The sequence below is a fragment of the Eriocheir sinensis genome, chromosome 5 (assembly GCF_024679095.1).
Source record: "Eriocheir sinensis breed Jianghai 21 chromosome 5, ASM2467909v1, whole genome shotgun sequence".
In the NCBI taxonomy this organism is placed as follows: Eukaryota; Metazoa; Arthropoda; class Malacostraca; order Decapoda; family Varunidae; genus Eriocheir; species Eriocheir sinensis.
The window spans coordinates 21,323,237-21,348,621 of NC_066513.1; the positions used below are offsets into that span (position 1 = coordinate 21,323,237).

The window sequence follows — 25,385 nt, forward strand, 5'->3', positions numbered from 1 at the left end:
TATATCGGTCATGGTGGCTATTAAGAAACTAAGGAGGGTATTCTTCTAGTGTTTGCCCATACTCACCCCTCGCAACCAAAATTGGCTAGAGGGCCTTTGATACTGCGATTGCGACGGATTTCGTGTCCCCCACCCGAAACACCGCATTCCCACAGGTCCCCAAGCTTGTTTTGGGGGAGAGTGGGGATTATGGGCAAACACTAGAATTTTACCCGAAGGAGACTGGTACGCTGTCCCAATGGAGACTTGGGTGCATTTTGAAAAGATATCGAAGGTGGGTGGAGGGATGTGAGAAGCAGCGGGGCGGAGGCGGCCATATTTCAACCTTACCTTTCTTTCGGCGTGCCGGGCGTTGCAGGTTGAGCTGGTGCTGTGCAGTGTCGAGCGGTAGGCACTGTGATCACTTGTGTATAGTTGGCGTGAAATTTACTGAGCACTAAGAACAGCTGAACACGCAGTCTACGGGACACGACGTTTACCTGCGGGTGTTAGTGTTTGAATGCAATGAGAAAGACGGGTGGAGAAGAAACGTTAACAGATTGTCGTACTCAGCACTTTCTATTTGTCGATTTCTAACCCAAAAGTGTCTCACCCACACAAATACTGACATTCTATTATATTTATTGTTAAAATCGATATTTTTGGTTCTTTGAGAGCGGAAAGGATCAATCGACGTTCCTAAAACTGATCTGATTATCGTATTTTGCCATGATTGTCGCGCATCCAGGAACGGTGTCACGCCGGTGCTGCCACCATGCGGTGAATCTCAGCAACCACCGTGACCTCAACTACTACTTGTTGTTGGAGGGGGGGAGGGGGGGGAGTTGAAGGAGTGAAAAGAAGCAATTTTGAAAACAACAACGTTAGAAAAAAATAAAGCATGGTGAGAGGTAAAAAAGCTGATTATGTAGCCCTATCTTTACATAAGTTTCTTGTAATAGTTCATCCTTCACTGTCCCCGGGTGTTGGTACGCCTGACTGGCATAGGCTGGCCACGAACACCCTGATTTCTGCAGTTGTCGTCTGCACACCACCACAACACGGCCTCTGCTCGGCACTGACCTTACCTCTGGACATACCAGTGAACATATTATTTACACCAGTGAAAAGAAAAAGTTCTGTTACGGTTAGTGGAGGACATGTCAACGTTTTCGGTCATACAAGGTAAGAAAAATGTGACCTAGGGAGATATAACCAGAATGTTGAACGCCATTTTGGGTGGACAGGTTCAATGATGATGGTTAATTTCTTGATTTACTTCATATAATTAGTAATTCATACACATTATTTACTGTCAGCAGCGTAACTAGTATTATTCATCATGAATAATAAGGTCATTCAACCGGTCAAACAGTCAGGCTCTGAGAACGTTAACCGATATACACATACAGTCAGTCCTCTCGTCCTTATCCTTATCCGTATCCCATCCTACTGGAGTCCCTCATCAGCGTGGGATATAAGCGCGTGTTTCCTGCGGCAGCGGTGGCGTCCTGCAGGGTGGGGGCTGGCCGGCAGGAGAAGCAGGCGGAAGGGCGACCACACATATATCTCTGTCGTGAACGTATTTATTGTGGTTCATGTATGAGGCAAATTGCGCGCATGCCGAAGGGGAAGGATTACTCTTACAAACATCACTCAAGACGAACTGCGGTAAGGGGGAGAAGGCTAAGGAGTAGGAGGGGTTGGAGGGGGAGGGTAGATGGTGTCCTTGTTCCGCCGTGACAGGAAGCGGGGAGCCAGGGACATCCATCAGGGCTCAGCTTAGGCGATGTTCACGTGGCTCCGGAACAGGTTAATTGAAAGCGATCGGTAATTCCGCCGAGAAATTGAAAGAACCCGCCATGACCATCCCGAACTTCTAAGGCAAGCGACTGACGGTGTGCGTGCGTTCAAGAATGTTTGGGAATGGATTTATGGCCTAACGTACCGCTTGCCCTGAATTCTCCATGAGTACGTGAGCGGAGGAAGCGCATTATCAAGTCAGCTGATGGTTGGGTTATAATTATACGTTAACAAGGACGTTCATCTGCCGCGTCTCGGTGCGGTACGATCAAATTCACACTCTCCCCGGCGTCAATTTCTCCGGGCGGGCCAGATGCTTTCCGCCTCCCGCTTATCGTCCTCCTCATCGGATCATTACGGCAACAAGGAGCTAACAAGACTATAATCGGGCATTTATTATCAATCTTTACGGAGCGAGGAAGTCAAAGAGTTACGACCCGCCCAACGGAAGTCGTCGCTTGCTGGCCGTGTCGTCGCGTGCAACACATGGCGGACGTACGATGTTAATCACTAATGACTGCAGGGCGATATATCTCACTCAGTCTTTTTATCTACTAGTATTACCTTGGAGGTCTGACTGCTCTCTTATTATATCCGCGATGAATGGCCGCCCACTGTTTACAAGTGCGTGGCAGCGCGGTGGGTGTTCTGCTTCTCGTCTCGGCGCCACGGTGAGCCGAGGAGGTGCTGGCGCCGAGTGCTCCAAGGCGATGCACCGACTCAGGAGAAGACGAATTGGCGGGTTTTTAATGTACGAGAGAGAGAGAGAGAGAGAGAGAGAGAGAGAGAGAGAGAGAGAGAGAGAGAGAGAGAGAGAGGGTTATTATTGGGAGAACAATCACCTTTGAAAATCGTATTGCTCGTTATTTCGTTGTGACAGGAGTGAATTTAGTGTTTCTAGGCGTGCGTACAGCAAATGTTTTTACATGTCCCGTAGGTCACTGAAGTACCTGAGGAATATGTCAAATCTCTAAAGCAATCAGTCTCGTTATATGGCAAAAGGCTTGATGTTGTCTACTTTTCCCCGTTTTTATGTTTCCTTTTTTTCTTCAGTTTCCTTCTCTTTTATTTATTCCTTTTCCTCTCCCTCCTTCACCTCGTCCTCCTCCTCCTCGTCCTCCTTCTCCTAATCCCCCTTCTTTTCCTCCTACTCGTCCTCCCTCACCTCTTCCTCCTTCCATTACGCACCAGAACACAGCCCTCGAGTGCAGGTCATAAGTCTGTGTGTGAGTAATTGATAGATAATGATCGGCCTTGAGCTAGACGGTGCTCGGGAGGAAGATTGCACCGGGCGGGGTAAGACGAGGCGGAGGAGCGGGGACGCCGGGGAAAGGAAACCAAGGAAGGTGATGAAGTGAGATCACGTGAGGCAGAAGGAAGACAAGAGTGAGAGGAAAAAAAGATAAATGAAGTAGGGAGAAGGAAAACAGGAGTGAGAGGAAAAAAAGATAAATGAAGTAGGGAGAAGGAAAACAGGAGTGAGAGGAAAAAAAGATAAATGAAGTAGGGAGAAGGAAAACAGGAGTGAGAGGAAAAAAAGATAAATGAAGTAGGGAGAAGGAAAACAGGAGTGAGAGGAAAAAAAGATAAATGAAGTAGGGAGAAGGAAAACAGGAGTGAGAGGAAAAAAAGATAAATGAAGTAGGGAGAAGGAAAACAGAGAGAGCGAGAATAAAATAGAATATAGCGGAGACGCAGGAAATGACAAAATCAGCCATACATAAACGGCGTGAGGAATAAGATGGTAGAAAGAGGACAAGAATGAGAAATAGGAAAAGGGATGACGTAGGGAGAAGGAAGGAAGAAAGAGAACAATATAGGGAAAACGTAGAGAGTAACAAAACCAACTTCACACAGAGGAAACAAAAGCAAAATTAGATGCGATAGAAAAAAACAAGAACGGTAAAATAAACGAAAATAAAATTGAGTATGAAACAATAACGAGCTAGGAAGATATAAAGAGACGGTCAGGAAAGTATATCGTCGCCACAAATACGTCGCAAATAAAACCAACTTCACACAGAGGAAACAAAAGCAAAATTAGATGCGATCGAAAAAACAACAACGGCAAAATAAACAAAACTAAAGTTGAGTATGAAACAATAACGAGCTAGCAAGATAGAAAGAGACGGTAAGGTAAACATCATCGCCACAAATACATCGCTAATAAAACCGAACCAAACCAGAGCCAGAAAAAAAGAAAATACCAACGGAAACAAACAAATATCACCTTAAGAATAGTTACAGTCTTCATAACGAAATAAAACTAAAACTGCTTCACCGCTTCGAACACGCTGCAAGTTGTGGCTGAACCCTGGCTCCGTCGTGGTGTTGGCTTAATAAACTTGTACGCAACGCTAGAATTAACCGTAATAACACACATTCGCAGGTAAGAAAGCACAATTAACGCGTCCTGCGCCGTAATGGGAGTGTGTGAACCAGTTTCCCTTCCGTTCGGAGCTTCGTTCAACTCGGCTCCGCATCCAGATACACTCACACCCTGCCCTGAATCTTAATGTCCCAGTCACGTTCAAGTTTAACTCTTCCTGTCTCTTCCCGTCTCTTCCCGTCCTCCTCTCAGTTAAGTGTTATCGGGTTTTGTCCCTGCCCTGAATCCTTATGTTCGAGTCAAGTTCAAGTTTAACTCTTACTGTCTTCTTGTCCCTTCCCCTCCCTCCCCGTCACTTTCTGTCTCTTCCTGTCTCTTCCCGTCCCTCTCTCTCTCTCTTTCCGTCTCTTCCCGCCCCCCCCCTCTCTCTCTCTCTCTCTCTCTCTCTCTCTCTCTCTCTCTCTCTCTCTCTCTCTCTCTCTCTCTCTCTCTCTCTCTCTCTCTCTCTCTCTCTCTCTCTCTCTCTCTCTCCCGTCCTCTCTCTCTCCGTCTCTTCCCTCTCTCTCTCTCTCTCTCTCTCTCTCTCTCTCTCTTCCCGTCCCGCTCCCTCTCTCCGTCTCTTCCAGTCCCTCTCTCTCTCCGTCTCTTCCCGTCCCTCTCTTTCCGTCTCTTCCCGTCCCTCTCTTTCCGTCTCTTCCCGTCCTTCTCTTTCCGTCTCTTCCCGTCCCTCTCTTTCCGTCTCTTCCCGTCCTTCTCTTTCCGTCTCTTCCCGTCCCTCTCTTTCCGTCTCTTCCCGTCCTTCTCTCTCTCTCCGTCTCTTCCCGTCCCTCTCTCTCCGTCTCTTCCCGTCCCTCTCTCTCTTTCCGTCTCTTCCCGTCTCTCTCTTTCCGTCTCTTCCCGTCTCTCTCTCTCTCCGTCTCTTCCCGTCTCCCTCTCTCTTTCCGTCTCTTCCCGTCTCTCTCTTTCCGTCTCTCTTTCTCCGTCTCTCTCTTTCCGTCTCTCTTTCTCCGTCTCTCTCTCTCCGTCTCTTCCCGTCCCTCTCTCTTTCCGTCTCTTCCCGTCCCTCTCTTTCCGTCTCTTCCCGTCCCTCTCTTTCCGTCTCTTCCCGTCCCTCTCTCTCTTTCTGTCTCTTCCCGTCCCTCTCTCTCTTTCTGTCTCCTCCCGTCCCTCTCTCTATTTCTGTCTCTTCCCGTCCCTCTCTCTCTTTCCGTCTCTTCCCGTCCCTCTCTCTCTTTCGGTCTCTTCCCGTCCCTCTCTCTCTTTCCGTCTCTTCCCGTCCCTCTCTCTCTTTTTGTCTCCTCCCGTCCCTCTCTCTCTTTCTGTCTCTTCCCGTCCCTCTCTCTCTTTCCGTCTCTTCCCGTCCCTCTCTCTCTTTCTGTCTCCTCCCGTCTCTCTCTCTCTCTTTCTGTCTCTTCCCGTCCCCCTTTCTCTCTTTCCGTCTGTTCCCGTCCCTCTCCGTCTCTTCCTGTCTCTTCTCATCCCTCTCTTTCCGTCTCTTCCCGTCCCTCTCCGTCTCTTCTTGTCTCTTCTCGTCCCTCTCTTCCCGTCTCTTCCCGTCCTTCTCCGTCTCTTCCAGTATCTTCCCGTTCTTCTCTGTCTCTTCCCGCCACTCCTCGTCTCTACCTTTCAGTTCAGTGTTATCTGAGTTTGTTTGTTTATTGTGTTCCACGCTGTAGGAATTCGAAGAAGCAGAGGGAACAGAGGCAAGGGAAAGGGGAATAGAAAGAAGCAGAGACTGTTAGAAAATGGGAAGAAACAGAAGAAAAAAGTAACAGAAAGAAGTTGAATAGGAGTTGAAAGGAACTGGAAATGAGAAAGAATATTGAATAGTAGGGAAAATTGTAAGAAATAGAAAGTGAGGGAAAAGGAGAAGTAAACAAGGGCGAGGATTGGATATCAGGAGAAACGAAAGAAAGGGAAAAAAATATAGGAAAACGGAGAAATAAGGAGAAATTCAGGGTTGAAAAGTGAGATAAAAAAATAAGGAATAAAATAAAAGTAAGTGAAAGTATGTTTGAAAGTGGGAGGACTAAAGCAAAAAGATAATCAAGGTAAAACAAAGTATGAAAGGTTAGAATTGGATAGCAGAAAAAGGGAAAAAGAGTGAAGAGGGATACAGCTAAGCGGAAGTAGCAAGTGGGAGAGAAATGTAGGAGGAAAACGAGGTGGGAAAGGTTATAAATTTGTTAAGGAAATGAAGAAAAGATAGACAGCAAATATGAAAAAAAACGACATGGAGAAAATGGAGGAACAGGAAGAGAAAATAAGTAAAGAGACACCAAAATCGACGTAGGGAAGGTTAGAACTGGATAAGGAAAGGAACAAGAGAGGATACGTAAGGAAAGTTGAGAAAAGGGAGTTTGAAGGAAGAAAAAAAACAGGAGTGAGACGAAAGGAGCAATAATAAAAGATACTAAAGGGAAGAATGGAGAAATAGGAAAAGAGAATGTGAAAGGAAACTAAGACGATAAAGACAAACGTTTGAAGAAAAAAAATAATGAGACAGGAGCTAAAAAAAAAGAAACTATAGGAAAGAAAGGAAGAAGAGGAAAGAAGAATAACTAAGGAGAAACAAAGCTGAGAAAAACGAGAATTTGAAGGAAAAAATCAGGAATAAGACGAAAGAATTAGAGGAGAGGAGAGGAGGAAGAGGAAAAGAAGGAGAGGAAAAGAAGTTGAGATATAAAAGCGAAGGTTAGAAGGAAAAGAAACAGGAATGAGGGTAAAGGAACAAAGGAGTGGAGAGGAGAGAGAGAAAAAAAAAAGAAGAGGGGAGGCATAAGGAAAAAAGAAATAAAAATAAAAATGCAGGACTATCATCACGGTCACAGGAAAGGGGAACATAGGAGTAAAAACGAGGATAAGAAAAGCGAGAGTCGGAAGGAAAAAGCAAAAAAAAAAAAAAGAATGTGACGAAGGAAGCAGAGGATAGGAAAAGAAGAGAGGAAAAGAGAAGGAATAAAAAGAAAAGTCACACCAAAAAAAGAAAAAAAAACCCTGCCCGGAATATCATCACGGCCGCCAGGTGTTCGTTAAGTGAATCTTGAGGGATCTATCATCGGCTTCCGTCGGTCTTTGCGCGGGGCTAATCATAATGTTACTCGGTGTGATTAGTAGTTAACCTTTTTTCCGTCATCTGTTGAAGCCTCATTATCAGTCTCTTAGATACGATTTACATTAGATTGAGGGGCTTGCTTTTTTTGTTTGATTTATCTTTTTTTTTCTTTTTTGTCTTACCTTGTGCTTCCTTTCATCGCTCTCTTGCTTTTCTTTGTTTCTTTTTACTCCTCTTTCTCTTCCTTCTCCTTCACTTCCTCCTCCCCACTCTACCTCATCATCATCATCATCGTCTTCCTTTTCGTCTTCCTTACCTTTGTCCACGTCCTCGTCCCTCTCCGTCTCGTCTTTCTTTTCCTCCTCGTCTTCGTCCTCCTCGTTCTCTTTCTTCCTCCTCATCCTCGTCCACCTTTTCCACATCGTCTTCCTCTTCTTCCCCCTCGCATTTCTTACCTTCATATTCCTCGTCCTGTCCTTGGCTTCCTCCCCCTCCTCCTCATCCTCATCCTCCTTCTCCTTTTGGGGATTTTTTTCAATTCTCTCTCTCTCTCTCTCTCTCTCTCTCTCTCTCTCTCTCTCTCTCTCTCTCTTTTTCTGGTTGTGTAAAATATCATCATCGTCATTGTCATCTTTTCATCATCTTTACCATCATTATTATCCTCACCATCATTATCATCATCATCATCATCTTTTTGTTGTTGTTGTTGTTGTTGTTGTTGTTGTTGTTGTTGTTGTTGTTGTTGTTGTAGCTATTTCATTATAATCATCACCATCCTCATCCTCATAACCCTAAGAGTAATGAATAAATAAATGTAGATGATCAAGTAATGAGTCATCTTGTCCCTGATAATGCAACCACAAACTAATAAAATGCAAATGCTCTTCGACTAAAAAAAAAAGGGGGGGGGGGGGCTGATAATGCAGTGGATGGAGCTGGGTTTGTGTTGCTGTGTTGCGGCTCCATGTTCCCTCTTCCTCACCCCACCTCCTTCCCTTCCCTCTCTCTTAACACGCCCTCACTCAGCTCACGGACCGAGGCCACCACCTGGGGAGCAACGGAAGGGTTGGTACCGATAAGGGGTGGGCTTGGTACCTGTAGGCGTTGATATGGTTCAGGTAAGGGGTGATTTGGTACCGTTAAGTGTTGATTTGGTACCGGTAAAGGGTGGTTTGGTACCGGTAAGGATAGTTAAAAAGTCCAACACAGTGTCATTATAAGCACTCAAACCCAACTATTCTTTCCATTATGCTGAGTTTTCTCCTCTGCGCCATACACTGAAGAGATTTCCTGTATGGTTTCTTCAGATATATTTTCTTCTATACGAATACCAAACACTATGCAATGAGTTTTTGTAGTACTCTCTGTTAGGTTTGGGAGCTATCTGACTCACTGTGTTGGACTGTGGAACTGGCCCTAAAAGATGGCGTGATATAGGAGAGCAGTGCATCATACCCTTGTTTCCCCTTCCTTCCCCTCTCGAGTCTCCCGTATTGAAAACTAAAAGATCAAACAGTATAGAGAACAATGCGGGTCACTGTTTCCCCTTCCTTTCCCTTCCTCGCCCCCTCTTTTAAAAACTCTAAAAACGAAGTGGTAAAGGAAAGCAGTGCACTCCCTTTTTTTCCCTCATTCCTTCTTCTTTGCCTCATCTTCTCTCTTGTAAGCTAAAAGATGATGGTGTTTAGGAAAATAGTGCCCCCCCACCGCCCTCGTTTCCCTTCCTTTTCTTCCCTCGCCTCCCTTCTTGAAAGCTAAAAGAATATAAGAACGCAGTGCACCACCTCCTTGTTCCCCTCCCCTCACCTGCCGTCTCCTTTTACATTTCCTCTTCTCTCTCTCTCTCTCTCTCTCTCTCTCTCTCTCTCTCTCTCTCTCTCTCTCTCTCTCTCTCTCTCTCTCTCTCTCTCTCTCTCTCTCGCTCTCAAAAAAATATATAGGAAAGTTTTGAATATACTAGTTTCCCTTCGTACCTCTCCTCCTCCCTAGCCTCCCTCTCCCTCCTGTAAGATGAGGTAATAGAGAAAAGCAATATGACTCCTTGTTCCTCTTCCTTCTTCACCCTCACCTCTGTTTCCCACCCGAGATTAAAAAAAAAAAATAACCGTAATATAAAAATCCAGCTACTCTTTCCCTGCACCTTCTCACCCCATCCCATCTTTTTCCCCCTCTCTCAAAAAAGATACAGTAAGATGGGAAAACAATGCACTTCCTTCCCCCCTTTTTTCCCGTCTCTCTCTCTCCTTTCGCCTCCTCAAAATAAAATATATGTAATAATTAAAAAAAAGCTTCTACGCCATGTGGTTCATATTAAGCGGATGAATTGCCTCCCTGGACGCAATTTACGCTCCACAATTTGCATTTGAAGTATGTGTTGAGGGCGGCGTGTGACATGAACAACAATTATAGTCAAGGCTCACCTGCGCGGGGCTCGTCCAGGTGATTTCGTGCCGGGAATGAAGATAAAAAGGAAAGGAAAACGAGGAAAAACTTGATGGACGAGAAAAAAAATGTTTGTTTTGAAGACTGGCCTGTCCGAGAGGTAGCCTTTAGACGTGAGCATGTTTTATTTACTGGCTGTTTATCTTTACCTGTTTGTTTGTTTGTTTGATTAATTAGTTGTTTCGGTGTTTAGACGTTTATTTATCTGTGGACTCACTCCTTGTTATTCCATTTGTATTTTTGTTTATTTATTTATTGAGATTTTTATTTACGTGTGTGTGTGTTTTACTTGTGTATTGTATCTTTATTTATTTCGGTTCTTATTAATAGTTCCCTTATTTTTATTATACGTTTATTTTGTATTTTGTTCATATATTTATCTTTTTGCACTTAATTTTCTGATGCTACAGGAAACGAGCTTGCAGTTAAGTGTGTTAGTGTGTATGTCTGCTAAGATTCGCGGTCCTCAAAGAGAGAGGTGGGGGGGGGCGGGGTACAGGCATACTCTTTATAGTGGCGCCGTGACATGTCTACCATTTGTTTCTGTTTTACCTGTTATGATTTTTTTTATTTCGGATTGAGTGTGTGTAGTTGTGTGTAGCTCCTCCCCCCCCACAAAAAAAAAAAGGTCCACGTCTTAGTGTTTGTGAACCACTGACACATTTTTTTATATAAATATCTGAGTATCTAGACGCCTCTCCAGCTGAAACTGATAATCTCTTTTGGCCACTCAGTCTTTACTCTTTTACTGGAGCAGCGCTTGGCGGGCTTTTGCTTTTTCTGATTGTTATGCCCTTCAGCTGCTTCCAGTGATGTAAAAAAAAAAGCCTATCCTATCTTAAGTGGGCAGGTGTAATGGAGGTGCCTTTTGTCCTTACCTGACATGTAGCACACCTGAGTGTCTTGAGGCAGGGCAGGTTAGATGGATGGCTTGGGGAAGTTCGGAGATGTCTTACTTCACTTGATCAATTTACATAATGGAAAACTTGAGTATTGGCAACAGTTATCTTCCACTACTAACACTGGACTCGAACCAATAGAACACATGGAGGAAATAAACTACATCCCACAGAATCCAAAAAGCGTTGTAGGGTTGAAATGCGGTGAAATGAAAGACACATATTGATATACAATTTTATTTACAGTGTTTTAGTTTGGTGGGCCGGTGGGGGTGGCGGGGCGAGGAGGGGGGGGTGAAGATGTTAATGATGGGGGGGGGGACACCTGAGATATAAGGAGGGGGGAGAGGAGAGGGGAAAGGAAGGATAAGAGGAGGGGGGAAGGAGAGGAATGAGGAGGGGGGGGAAATTAGGAAACGTGTTTTTTGGGGAGAAAGGGATCTTGTAGGGGAATATGGGACCCGTTTTTGTGGTAGGGGTGACTTATGGAAGGGGTGATGAGGGAGGGGAAACTGTGTGAGGGGAGGGGCACCTGCAGGGAGGGGAGGGGAGAAAAGGGGGGTCAGTGATTGTTCCCGTTTTTTTTTTTTTAAATGGGGAGACTTTGGGGGAGGGGGGGGGTTAGGTGTGGGAGCTGAGGGGAGTCTAACGGGGAGCTGCGAGGATTTTTTGGGGAGGTTAGATTTGTGGTGAGGTGGAATTGAGGCTTGTTGGGAGGCTTGAAAGTATGTAATCAGAGGGAACCCGTTTCAGTTTCAGGAAGGGAAGGGGTTGGAAGGGAGGGGATGGTGGAGGGCCCATTGTGGGGATGCGGAAGGGGAGGGGAAGAGAGGATGGGGGGAGGGGGTATGAGGGATAATCCTCAGACATAAATACACCATAAATTAGTCTAAATAACCTGACACTGTACACACGCCTCCGCCTTCTCCTCCTCCCGGAACATTGTCACACGAAGTTATTTTTTTATTCATTATTATTATTTTGTTAAAGAGATGGAGGAAGTAAAAAAAAAAAAAAATCGTCTTCCGAGTCATGGCTGCAAACACTTGTGATATACATTTAGTTTTTTTCTTCTTTCTTCTCTCTCTTTATTTTCTTGCTTACGTTATATAAAAGAACGTTCAGCCGTTACACAATGAACGTTTTGCTGCGTAGGAAAAACGTATTGAGTCGCTTCGGTCTGGAGGTCAGTAACGCAAAACGTCGCATCGTTAGGAGGAGAAAGACAGCGACGTCTCAGTGAAGAAAAACACAGTAGCAGGAACGTTGCTCTTCAATGTTTTTTTTTTTTAACGGCTACGAGTCTTGAGAGAGACGATAAGAGGTCATTAACTTGTATCTTAAAACTTCCACACTCAGTATTTCCTTAACATCTTCATTATCCTCTTTATCTCTCTCTCTCTTACTGTTTCCTTTTCACCGTCTCCTCACTGCGCACCGTGGAAGTCCTCTTGGCTTCAGGAAAACAGTTATTACACTACACTATAAACATCCCTTAACGGTACTTTTTTTCGTTATTCGTAAGATGTAATGGAAAGGAAAGAGGTTCATGTGAAGACTCTTATTTACGGGGAGAGACGAAGCACTGTTCCGCCCCCTTCACTGGGTTGGGTTGGGTTCCTTCCGGGTTCTCCAGTGCCCTCACGTCACCGGTTCTTCCTAATATTTGACACTTACCGATCACATATTTCGTCCACTTGCTGCTTTGAGGTGTGTGTGTGTGTGTGTGTGTGTGTGTGTGTGTGTGTGTGTGTGTGTGTGTGTGTGTGTGTGTGTGTGATTCAGGATGTCGGTGAGTGTGTTATGAGGCTTCAAAATAAAAAAAGAAGCGCCTTGTATCCTTCTAATGACTGCATCCTTCCATTCTTTTCCTCTTCCTCCTCCTCCTCCTCCTCTGCACCATCACCACCACCACCACCACCTCCTCTGCACACCATTACCTCCTCCTCCTCCTCCTCTTCCACCTCCTCTTCTTACACTCGCTCTTCCATCACTGATAACAAGGGTGGGCCTGTCTGCTCGTCTGTTTGTCTGTCATGTATGTTTGTTTTGGCCATCACAAGAGTCCCGTTGTTTCTGGTGGTCGCCCGCGCACCCCGGCTCACTATTACCCTTTGTTGGGCCGTGGATGAGTCGCTTCGCTCCTGACGTGTTCAAGTGGAGGCAAAGGGTGCGTGTTCGCCTGCCCGTGACGCGAGGAAGTGTTTGAGATTACAGAAATTGGCCTAATGTTGTGCACGCCTGGGCTTGGGCTGGGGCTGGGTGCTCGTCCCCCTCTGTGTGTTTGTTGGCTCACACACTTGACTTGCTTACACAGACATGACTGAATGAGTTTTGGAGTTTAATGATGCGTAGTGTTTTGATAATCGTTAGGAATCTGTTATTTTAAGTTGTTCTTGTTTGTTTGGAATGTATTACTACTTTTTTTTTCTCTCACGTTAAAATTAGTTTAATGTTTGTTATCAGATCTGTATTTTTTCTAGGCCATTCATGTCTGTGTAGAATGTATGACAAGTTTAAATGCTACGAAATACTAAAGTAGAATGTTTTGATTACTCGAACAGATCAGTGTATGAAAAAAGGCAACTGTCTACTTTTTTTTCCTTATTCACTTGCTTTTTTTCTGTGCAATATATTCTTTACATTTTATTTACGTGTTAAAATGTAAATGACACGAATCGGGCACCAGAATAATGTCTCGGCGAAAGTGACACGTGTGGTGACAGGTGACTGCAGGTGTGCGAGGAGAGGAAGGTGGTGAGGCAAGTGTGGTGATGGTGGCGAGGAGGAGGTGGTGAGAGGAGAGAGTGAATGCAGCTTCGGTGTTGGCTTTACCGCTGGGATGCTGTATGGCCGCGGGCGTTGCAGTGTTAGGGCCAGTTCGACAGTCCAACAGAGTCATTGTAAGTTCCCAAACCAAACCATATCCACCACAATGATCCGCTGTTTCCCCTCATTACTAGATACTAATAAAGAGATTTCCTTCGTAGAGTCCTAAAATTCCCTCCACCTTTTTATATCAACGCCAAACACGAGCTACAAGGAATTTTCGTCGTATTTTGTGCTTGGTTGGGGAGCTTACAAACTTGCTGTATTGGACTGTAAAACTGCCCCTTAGTGTTGGATTGGTGTTTACAATGTGGCTCGGTGTTAGTAGTGTTGCTCTTTTGCGTTGGTGGCTATGGTGACACTGGTATGGTGTTTGTGTTGGTAGTGGAATTGTTGGTCTCCTTGGTGCTTATGTTGGTATTCATGGTAATATCAGTAGTGTCTGTAGTGGTGTTTGCGTGGTACTGTTGTTTGGTTGGACAGTGTAAATGTTTGGAGCAAAAATATCTGTAGGTCTTAGTCTGGAACTCTTTATGAAGGTAACAACAGCGTCGGATCAGCGGCGGTTGAGGCAGAAAGGCCAGTACCAGTAGTAGTAGCAGCGACAGGAGGAACGGGAGTAGTAGCAGGAACGGTGGTAGCAGTCGCTGTAGAGGAGGAAGCCAGGGCGCCGTAGAAGAGGGTGTGACGAGGGCCTGGAGGCGCTGGTAGGAGGGTGAGGGCGGCTGCCGCAGGGTCACTAGGGGAAGGTCATGCGGGTGGCAGCAGCTTCTCCTCGTCCTCCTCTCGTATTGGGATGGTGGAGTGGTTGTAGAGCCCCTGAGCCATCAGCTGTAGCGCCAGTGGGTTTGTCTGGCCCTTGGCCTGCTGGGAGGGCGGCGGGGAAAAAGAGAATCAGAAGGGAGACACAAAGGAGCATGGAAAAGCCAGGGTGCTGGGGATGTAAGATGGTGTGCTGGGAAGACCTTACTGGGAGGGCGGCGAGAGAGATTATGAAAAAAAAGACTGGAGTCAAAGAACTATTAGTAAAGTACGTGTTTAGGCAACTGGGAAAGAAAACTTATGAAGAAGCCGCGAAGGAAAATTGAAAACTTAGAGTACTGGGGCTATTAGACAGTGTGCTGGGAGGACCTGCTGGGAGGGCGGCGAGAGAATATGAAAGAAGAGTAAACAGTTAAGAAATTGTGAATAAAAAACGTTCAGGCTACTGGGAAAGAAAATGTATAAAGGAAGCCAGGAGAAAAATCGAAAAGTTAGAGCGCTGGGAGTGGAAACAGTACTTTACTGGGAGGGCCTACTGGGGGGAGCCGGGGATGTAAAGATATAAACGAGACTGGAAGGAAAAGTTAAAAGTCTGGGAATTTTAGGAGTGTTGTTCCTTAAGCCCCTTTCCCACCTTTACGAATTCTATGCCGATGAGCTACGAACTTGACATCGTAAAACATCGTGAGAAAAGTAGTCCCGAGCTCCCCCGATGTGTGATTTGACAACTTACGTCTACAAACCGCTGCGATGTGACTACGACAGGGCAGTGGGCGAGGAGACTTACAAGAGACGCACTTGGGAGGACGCAAAATGAAGAGAGGTTTAACAGAACAATCTAAAGGGCGGAAGAATCATGAGAAGATAAAGAAGTGACAAAACAAGATGAAATTAAAACCTCTTATTAGATTAGAGGAGCGTGCAAAACAATAGAGAGCAAAAACAGAGAGAGAGAGAGAGAGAGAGAGAGAGAGAGAGAGAGAGAGAGAGAGAGAGAGAGAGAGAGAGAGAGAGAGAGAGAGAGAGAGAGAGAGAGAGAGAGAGAGAGAGAGAGAGAGAGAGAGAGAGAGAGAGAGAGAGACCATGGAGAGAGAGAGACCATGGAGATCCCCCGTGGAGAGAAGAGATACTGGATGCTTGGAGAGAAAAGATAAACGGTGGAGGGATGGGAGGGAGCGGGAGAGTATCACCATCACTATCTCCTCCACTATCTCCCTTTCCCCCTCCTCCTCCTCCTCCTCCTCCTCCTCCCTCATCCCTTCCATCAGCTCATCCCTTGGAGCTCATTTGAAATTATAATGTACATAAACAAACTTGGTGGAGAGGAAAAATAGGACGCGGCAAACCAAAACTATATACATCTCATGCACACACACACACACACACACACACACACACACACACACACACACACACACACACACGGGGGGGGGTGCCGACACGTGTTCGAGACATGGTTTATTTTCACGTGTTTCTTTCGACTTCTAGAGAAACACTCAAGACTTGCGATCTTGTTTTGCTGAGTGTGTTGAGGTGTTTGGGCAAGACAGTGATCCTTGTATGTGTTTAAATGCGTGTGTGTGTGTGTGTGTGTGTGTGTGTGTGTGTGTGTGTGTGTGTGTGTTGGTTACAGTTACGCGAAATTTATGTAGAAATGTGTCAGGGTCAGATAATTTATGTGTACTGGCCACATGTTCTCCAGATACATAGAATTAATTAATGTGGTGTTTTCATTTTTATGGGGTATGCTTCGTGTGCCCTATGAACTTGTGTGTGTGTGTGTGTGTGTGTGTGTTTACTCTCATATGTCTTAAGTGTTGGTCTGTTTGACACTGCTTTAATTATGTTGTGTTAGTCTGCGTGTTGCTCACAGTTACTTTATTTGAGTTCCTGATAATGAGAGGCGAGAGGCAGGGAATTTTAAGTATCACCTGACTCGCTTGTTTTCTGTTCGTCTGTCTGTTTGCGTGTATCTTTCACACACACACACACACACACACACACACACACACACACACACACACACACACACACACACACACACACACACACACACACACACACACACACACACACACACACACACACACACACACACAGCAACACTCAGACAAGCAAAAAATCATAAACGGGATTTAACCTTTTTTATCTTGGCCCTTTTGTTTTGGAACCAAATCTTGATCTGTGACTCGTTGAGGCCCAGCTCCCGCGCGAGGTCCTGCCGCCTCTTCTCCGTCAGGTACCTGCTGGTAGACGTGGCCCTGGTGACGATGTGGCTTAGCACGAGGATGACCTCACTCCCAGCCATAGGGGTTAGGAAATGAGGTCAGGGTTTAGTTAAGTCTTAGCTCAGTTTACTTGGTGCCACGTGCTTGTTGTATACCTGTTTTTTTTTCCTACTTGTTCCTTGGTTTTAAGAATTTAAGCTGACTTACCACCCACCCATAGTATTGAAAATGATGTCAAAGTTTATTTTCAAGTCTTAGCCCATTCTACTTTATGGTACGTAATTGTTATATAATCATTATTTGTACTCGTTGCTTGGTTTTAAGGATCAAAACTGATGTAACTTTCAGCCATTGAGTTTTGAAAATGAGGCCAATGTTTAGTTTGACTCTTAGCTTATTCTACTAGGTGCTTCGTACTTGTTGCTTGTGGCTTCTTGACCTAATGTTGACACACAGCTATAAGAAAATTGTAAGGTTTCAGGTTACTTCATCTTCAAAATTCTAGCATTAAGGTCATTTCATCTTCTCTTATTTCACAGCGCCATGTGCCTTTGAACTGACACGAATGAAACACGTATAGCCCTAAAACCCCCGCCCTAGCTCCTCTTGAATGCCCTACTGATCTGACCCGGGGATACTGTAACCTGGGCTGACCTGTTTTCCTGGAACTCCTTCTTGAGTCTCGCCAACTGCTCCGAGGTGAAGGCTGTCCGGGGCCGCTTCTCGTCCTTCTTGTCCCGCTTCTTGATCCTCCGCGTCCTGGGGCCTGGCGGGGAAGACGGGGAGGTGTTAGTGGATATGTAGAAATTGAGTCAGACGGAAGGACAGGTGTCGAAAAATTATATGAGTAAAAAAATGGAAGGGGAAGTTTAATCGAGCAAAATCAGCTGTCGAATGATAATTGCTCCATACCTGAGCTGCGTGAGGCCCGGTTAGTGGGTTGAGAAAGAGTCCATTAAGGTAAGACAGGATAATTACTTCTTGATATAGTCACCTCTACATGAATGGTAATAGAGGGTCAGGTGAGACGGGAGGCATACTAATTACGGCACAGGTGTTTAGCGTGTCATGGCGTGTGTGTGTGTGTGTGTGTGTGTGTGTGTGTGTGTGTGTGTGTGTGTGTGTGTGTGTGTGTGACTAAGGTATGTTTATTAAGAATCAATTTTAAAAGTAATATCGAATGGTTGATTATTTTTTGCTCTGTCAATATTATAAATCATTAATATCTTTGTACATCTGTGGCAAACGAGAGGATAATGACACACACACACGCACACACACACACACACACACACACACACACACACACACACACCCGGGCAATCAACACGAGGTGAATCATACCCAGCGGTAATAATTGTACACATTTTTTCATCCCATCACGACAGCGAGTCATTAATAAGTATTACGCAGTGAGCATAACGTTCCTTGATCCTTACTGTGGTGGCTTTCGAAGTTACAAAAAATAAATAGAATACATATAATCAGATAAAGAAAATATCGCTTTTTTTTTGCATACGGAAGAACAGTCTCTTTCCCTTATACCATACAGCCTATAATGCGTCTTCAAGTGGCATTCAAAGACACACAACCTAAGAAAAAACAAATAAATAAAATAGATAAATGTAATAAGAATGTATATCTACTGTGTGCACGCAGATCAGGTTTTACAAAATTAATCACAGAGAACGGTCTGAATATCTGCTTAAGACTCAGCCAGGCGACACAGACCAGTTTTCATGAGCACACACGAGTGATAAAAACCTTCACGCAACACAGGACACATGGAGAGCCTCACACCGCCTCGGGACACATTAACAGCGCCTCGCACACACACTCACCCGGCACAAAACATCGCAAAGTGGCAAAACAGACCAGCCCCCTCAACACCAGTGATATAAGTGATAAGGGGAATCCTTTAACGACACACAGGAATGCATGAGAAAGGGGAGGAGGAGGAGGAGATGAGGGACGAGGATGGCAGGGAGGAGGAGGAAGAGTGACAGGAATGGAAGACAGGAGGAAGAGGAGGAGGAGGAGGAGAATGAGATGAATGGGAGGGAGAAAAAAATATCATAAGAAAGCAGGAAGCAGAAGAAGAAAATAAATAAGGAAAAAATAGGAAGAAGGAAGATTAGTAAGAAGAATGAGAAGCCTAAGAGAACGAGGTAAAATTGGAAGAAAATAAAAGCTAAAGGATGAGGAGGAGCCGATAGAGGAAAAGGGGGAGAAGGAAGAATAGGAAGGAAGGAAGAGGAAAATAGAGTCAACCGCCTCTAAACCACCTCCTCCCCATCCCTTCCCCCACCCCACCCCATTCCACAACACACACACACACACACACACACAACACAGATTCACACACGCACACTTCCCCCGCCCTCCCACACCAACACACATTATTAACGCCACACGGGGAGCAGACGCGCGACTTCTGCTCATTGTCAAGGTCAAAGCAGACGTCTCTATACACGCCCCGTACTGCAGGCGGGCGGGGCGAAGCATTACCTGGCGCCGCGTCCATAAATCAGCGGCGGGACGGTCGTCGTGCTCGCGGGAGGAAATTCACGTGTGTTTTCATGTCCGGCGTCAGTCGAACATACATCATGGCGAGGTAACGTAAACGAGGAGAGGCCGCCCTGTTGTTTTTGTTGTTGTTGTTGTTGTTGGTTTATGCTTTTTTTTTCTTTTTTGGCCGGTCGTTTCCAGCATTTGTAATTGATTTTATGCACACGAGCGACTTTATTTTCACGGTTCTTTTGACTTGTAATTTATGTTGATGATGAAGGAGGGAAGGAGAAGAGATTATAAACAAGTAAAAAACGAGTCACCAAAAAGAAAAGGAAAAGAAAGAGAAAAAAAGACAAAGATAATAAGAGAAATGATGATAATAACAAAGGAAAAGGTTATTCCTATCTGCCTTTTTCATGATTTTTACCTCTTGTATTAGGAATAAAGGAAATGAATGTAGAAGTCATCAAAACTAGTCAACGAGCCACCACATATTTTTTTCTTCTTTCTTTCATTTTCACCATTCGATTATCGCTAAGGAAAAGCAAAGTATATAAAGAGAAGGAAAGTTGTTCTTCCGCTCTTTTATTCGTATTTACCTCCAACTCGTGTTCTGGAAAGGTAAAGTTGTACAGAAGAGTGATGGCGAGACGTGCGTGTATGCTGTGGTGTGTGTGTGTATAGGTGTGTGTGTGTGTGTGTTGTGGTTTGCCAATTGTATACGTCTCAATTTGGGTTAAGCTGAACAGAAATACAACGAGGCCTTTGGTAGTTCAGGGAATTGTTCATGGATCTGGTGGTGTTTTTTCGCACTTCAACCGCAGCGTAAAATATCAAAATAACATCAAGGTCTTATTAAGGGATCTCTTTTGCTGTTATCTCTCAAGCGTAAATTTAGAAGGTTTCGTTCAAGGAGTTTATTCGTATTTTTTTTCCTAGTTCGACCGCAGCGTAACCTATTAAAGTAACATCATGGTTGCATAAGGTGTGTTTTTTTCATTTTAGTCCCGACCGTAAATTTTGTCAGCAAAGTGTAGCACGAAGGATAAGTAAAACACACACTCCAAACATGAGGTGCTAAGATACTGTAACAAAAATATAAACGAAAGAAATTTTATTTGTCACGATTCCGCATCAGATCAGATTAGATTCTCCCATCTCAGAATATCAAACAAGAGAGAGGCATCAGTGGCCCACAGTTCTTTCCACATGACTGAGGAAGACTTAGGTGTCAAAACTGTAACGAATAATTGAATAAAGCATGAGACCTTATGCTAGAACAGAAGATATAAAAGGAAAATAAGAAGGGAGGCAGAAGGTTTATTTATATACTGATTTTGTTTGTTAATTTTTCATATTCATTGAGATTGAAGGTATATAAGAAAAGTGGAAAAAATAGGCATATGTACCTATTATAAAGACTTCAGCTATAACAAAAGATACGAAAGAAGATGGAGATGAACAGGTAGAGGGAAGAAAAAAGACGCAAAGAAATGAATGAAAGGAGAAAGCAAAAGAAAAAGGGAGGAAAATGTAGGTATCATAAAAACTTCAGCAATAACAAAAGATACGAAAGAAGATATAAAGAAAGGTGAAGGGAGAAAAACAGAGGAGAAGAAAATAAAGGAAGGAGGAATAGAGAAGAGAGGAAGGGATAGCGGAAACATAACATAACTTAACCAACATAACTTAAGCAAAATACAGGGGAAGACAAGTAAGACAGGACAAGAGAAGAAGGGCAGAAGGCGGAAGAAAGAACCTTCGAACACTCATAAACTCCTTGTTATTCCAGGCAATCGCTAGCCGGGCCATCAAGGCGGTAATAGTGTTGATTAAGATGTATAGGGGTGTAAGTAGCGTGCGAGGTCGTTTGAGAAGATGAGAGGCAAATAATTTCAGTACAAAGCCTGTGGTCAGGCCTTCCTGTTCCCGGCTGACAGACACACCTGGATTAGCTGTCAGGTGATCGCTCAGGTAACCCAGTATACAGACAGGTGAGCGCTGGCTGTACTGAGATGGTTAGATATTTTGTTTTCCTCCGTTTTTTTTTATTAATTTTCTATTGTGGCCTTGTTTTTTGTTTTTTTTTTCTTCATCTGTCCGTCTTTGGATCTCTGTTCTTTCCCTGTTTTCAGTTTTCTCCTTCTCTTTCTCTCTGCAGCTTGTGGTTCTCTCTTTTTTTGTGAGTGTGTTTATTAAATTATCTTACTAAATTATCTTTGGTTCATTTTTTAGTCCTCCTGTCATTTTTTGTTTTGTTTTCAATTCCCATCCGCTTTATTCTCTGTCAACTATCTATTTTCTTGCCCTATTTTCTTACTGTTTTCGTTTCCTCTGATCTTCGTCGGTTCTCCCCATTATCTTACTCCTACTTTTTTCTCTTCCTTTATTCCTTTTCTCTGCTTTCCTTTAGTCTCTCTCTCTCTCTCTCTCTCTCTCTCTCTCTCACACACACACACACACACACACACACATAATCTCAGGGCAGCAGGTACTCATCTTTACACATCCGGTAAAAAAAACAATTACTTTGCTCCTCTTCGTGGGTGTTTTTTTTCGGCGTGATGGAGATCGCCGAGATGAGCCGATAAGACGAGAGTTAGAACGTTTGATTGTTTGTGATTGATACTGAGGGAAGGGAAGGAGACGGGAAGCGTGTGTGATGTATGTGATGAGTGTGAATGTGTGTGTGTGTGTGTGTGTGTGTGGGGGGGGGGATTGTGTGTGTGTGTGTGTGTGTGTGTGTGTGTGTGTGTGTGTGTTTTGCTATGAGCTTAACTACCACATTGCAACTTGCTCTTTATATTTGTTAAGTGCAGGGAAAATATACTTCTCACATCCTCAGTTAAATAGAGATACTGAATGATATGTTATGTATGCTAATTTTTGTGTGTACACGTGTATGACTCCAGTGTATATATTAATCACACACACACACACACACACACACACATACACACACACGGAGCGGCCACCAGGAGTGTTTTTTACGTGTGTAGCAACGTGTATTCTGTGGATTTATGTTTCCGTCTACGTTGATAAGGTTATTCTCTCTCTCTCTCTCTCTCTCTCTCTCTCTCTCTCTCTCTCTCTCTCTCTCTCTCTCTCTCTCTCTCTCTCTCTCTCTCTCTCTCCTGTTATTATCTGTATTCTTCCTTGGTATTGCTGAAATTGGTGGTGGGTGGTGGTGGTGGTAGAGGTGGTGCTGGTGGTGGTGGTGGTGGTGGTGAAGGATGTTGAAGTAGTCGTGATACAGAGAGCAATAAACTATACGAAAATTGAAGAACACACACACACACACACACACACACACACACACACACACACACACGTACACACGCCTCAACACACATCCATAGTAGCATTGTTTGTTCCGTAATAGAAAAGAAGTTACCATCATCACCCTAATTCCGGAAGTCAGAACTGAATGGCTTAATGACGCCAGAATTGTTTTGTGCTGGAGGGGGGAGGAGGAGGAAGGGAGAGAGGAGAGAAGAAAATGGGAGGGTGAGATAAGGAGTGAAGGGAGAGAGGAAGGGTGAGAAAAGAAGAGGAAGGAGAAAGGGAGGGTTAGAGGAGGGGAAAGAAGGAAGAAGAGGGAGAGGTGAGGAGGAGAGAGAGGGAGGGAGGGTGAGAGGAGGGAAGGAGGTGATAGGAGAGGAGAAAGAGGGTGGGTAAGGAGGGGTTGAAAGGGAGAGGGAGGAGTAGGAGGGGGTGGAGAGGAGAGTTGACGAGTTGAAGTGAGAGAGAGAGAGAGAGAGAGAGAGAGAGAGAGAGAGAGAGAGAGAGAGAGAGAGAGAGAGAGAGAGAGAGAGAAATAGAGAGAGAGACAGAGAGAGAGAGAGAGAGAGAGAGAGAGAGAGAGAGAGAGAGAGAGAGAGAGAGAGAGAGAGAGAGAGAGAGAGAGAGAGAGAGAGAGAGAGAGAGAGAGAGAGAGAGAGAGAGAGAGAGAGAGAGAGAGAGAGACACACACACACACACACACACACACACACACACACACACACACACACACACACACACACACAAAGCTAATATTTCAAAACAAAAGCAAGGTGACAAAGAGGGCCGAAGATAAGGTCAACAATCCCACCTTTTGGCACACTATTCTCACCCTTACATCACGCACCTGCCAGAGAAGCACCCTTGTTTTCATGGCAGAGAGGCGGCAGGGAGGGAGAGAGGGAGGGAGGGAGGGAGGGAGAGAGGTATGAAGGCAGGAGAGTGAGAGTGGAAAGGAGACAACCCTCATTATGCTCTAGAACATGACAGCTTTGATTGACAGGGGAAGTGAGGGCGAGAGTGAGTGAAAATGATGCCCCTTTCTGTGTGTGTGTGTGTGTGTGTGTGTGTGTGTGTGTGTGTGTGTGTTTGTGTTTGTGTTTGCTTTGCACCTCATTTTTATTTCGCCCTGCCAAATAATCAAAGGGTTGAATGCTCCTCCAATCACCTCTTGTCAGTCTTGTGGGCGAAGGTGCTTAGCGAAGAGAGGAGGAAGGGGAAGGGGTGGAAGAGTTGTGGAAGAACTGAGGAAGGAAGGAAGGAAGGTGTGGGTAGGGAGCTGGTTAGGGGTGAGGGAGAAAAGGGAAGGGAGGTGAGTAGGAAGATGATTATGTGGTTTGTTAAGGAATCTTGTTTAGGACAGAGAAAAGAGAGAGAAGAAAGAACTAAGAAAGGAAAGAAAGGTGTGTGTTGGGAGATGATTAGGTGTAGTGAAGAGCAGGGAAGGGAGGTAAGGAAGATGATTAGGTAGTGTGTTAAGGATCTAGCCTGGGATTGAGAGGAGAAGAGAAATGAAGAAGAACGTGATGAGGTAGTACGTGAGGAGGGGAAGAAGGAGGGGTGAAGAGAAAGGTGAGACAGAAGGTGAGTTGGTGGCGTGAAGTGTTGGTCAGAGGGCAGGTAAAACGAGGATTATTAAGGAAGGAAAGGAGAAGGTAAGAAGCAAGACAAGGGTGAGGATGGGAAGGAAAGGTGAGGGCGAGAAGGAGGAAAGGTGAAAAGAGGAGCCATAAGGTGAGGGGGTGGTGTTGAGGACTAGCTATGGGAGGAGAAAGAAAAAAAAGGGAAAAATATGTGCAGAGATGATGTGTAGAAGGTGTGGCAGGAGGAAGAGGTGAATTGATAAGGAGAGGAGATAAACTGAGGTGAGGAAGAGGGAGAGAAAAAAAAGTCTTTAAGTATATACCAATAACGAAAGGTTTAATCACGAACTAATTGTATCATTTCTCTATAATTACAAAACATACAGTAATTTCAATCCCTTAAATAAGATCGGCTCCTCCCAATATTTAATCGAGGTCTAATTAAGTTTGTACGCTACCAATACCGTATCCGTTTATCATCTGTATTTTTTCAAGCCATATGTGAGCTGCTTTTTATGCCGCACAAATGTCAGTTGATGATGCAATGGAATATAGTGTTTTTATTATGATTGTACTTATGGGAGGCTCCTTTGGGTGGAGAGGTAGATGAATGTAATGCTGGAAAGATAGATATGGAATTAAAGATATAGATGAAAGGAGAAGGTATAGATTGACGGATTGATTGATAGATAGGGAAGTGAAGAGAGACGTAGATGAAAGGAGAAAGCACACATTGATAGAGTGATGGATATATAGGAAATAAACAGAGATAGGGATGGAAGGAGAAGGGATAGATTGATTGGAGTGATAGGTAGGGAAATAGAGATATAGATGGAAGGTAAAGAGACAGATTGACGTATTGATAGAGAGATTGGGATAGGAATAGAGATATGGGATAGAAAGGGATAGATTGACGGATTGGTAGATAGACAGGAAAATAAATAAAAATATAGATGAAAGAAGAAGGGATAGATTGACAGGTTCATAGATAAAACAGATAAGCAGAAAGATATGTAGATAAATAGATAGATAGATAAACAGATAGATGGATAAATAAATGAATGAATAGTTAGCTAGAGACATATACTAATTAATAGGTAGATGAATAGATAAAGATATACATAGATTAACAGATACTGATAAAAAAAGATATAGACTGACAAAGAGATAGACAGATAGTTAAACAGTGAGACAGATATAGATATATAGATTGGTAGATAGATAGATAGACAGACAGGTAAATTATTAGGTAGGCGGATAGGCACACAGGTAATCACAGGTGTACGTCAAGGTTTATGGGACGATTAACGTGGGAATATCGGGGCACACACACACACACACACACACACACACACACACACACACACACACACACACACACACACACACACACACACACACACACACACACACACACACACACACACACACACACACACACACACACACACACACACACACACTCGGGCAGGTTTAGAGAATATTAATTGGTGTGATTCGATGTGTGTGTGTGTGCGTGTGTGTGTGTGTGTGTGTGTGTGTGTGTGTGTGCGTAGACACTTGGCGCACACACGTTTCGACCCACCCACTTACCACTTAGCGAAGGGAAGAGGCCAAACCCACTTACGTAATAGGTTAGATTTAGCTTTGATCTTCCTATTTTCATTCCTCTTATTCCTTTTT

The 25,385-nt window shown here is 44.4% G+C and overlaps 1 protein-coding gene and 1 long non-coding RNA gene across 7 annotated transcripts in view; both read right to left on the reverse strand.

Annotated features, from left to right (window-relative positions):
• LOC126985131 (uncharacterized) overlaps positions 1-479 on the reverse strand; it is a 33,227-nt gene extending 32,748 nt beyond the window's left edge. Inside the window, exon 1 of the long non-coding RNA XR_007738331.1 lies at positions 331-479. This is a non-coding gene — a long non-coding RNA (uncharacterized LOC126985131). The remainder of the gene's footprint in view (positions 1-330) is intronic.
• Positions 480-10,745: 10,266 nt separating this feature from the next.
• The window catches only part of LOC126985134 (homeobox protein engrailed-1-B-like), a 98,945-nt gene continuing 84,305 nt past the window's right edge, over positions 10,746-25,385 (reverse strand). Inside the window, exons 2-5 of one of the 6 annotated variants that reach the window (XM_050839691.1) lie at positions 16,981-17,092; positions 16,744-16,782; positions 16,239-16,344; positions 10,746-14,200 (exon numbers count right to left, since the gene is read on the reverse strand). In XM_050839691.1, the coding sequence (XP_050695648.1) occupies positions 14,087-14,200; positions 16,239-16,344; positions 16,744-16,782; positions 16,981-17,092 (371 nt within the window). In that variant the 3' untranslated portion in view covers positions 10,746-14,086. Of the gene's footprint in view, positions 14,204-16,238; positions 16,345-16,743; positions 16,783-16,980; positions 17,093-25,385 lie in introns of all 6 variants that reach the window. The other 5 variants (XM_050839682.1, XM_050839719.1, XM_050839711.1 and 2 more) reach the window with 5 other exon arrangements.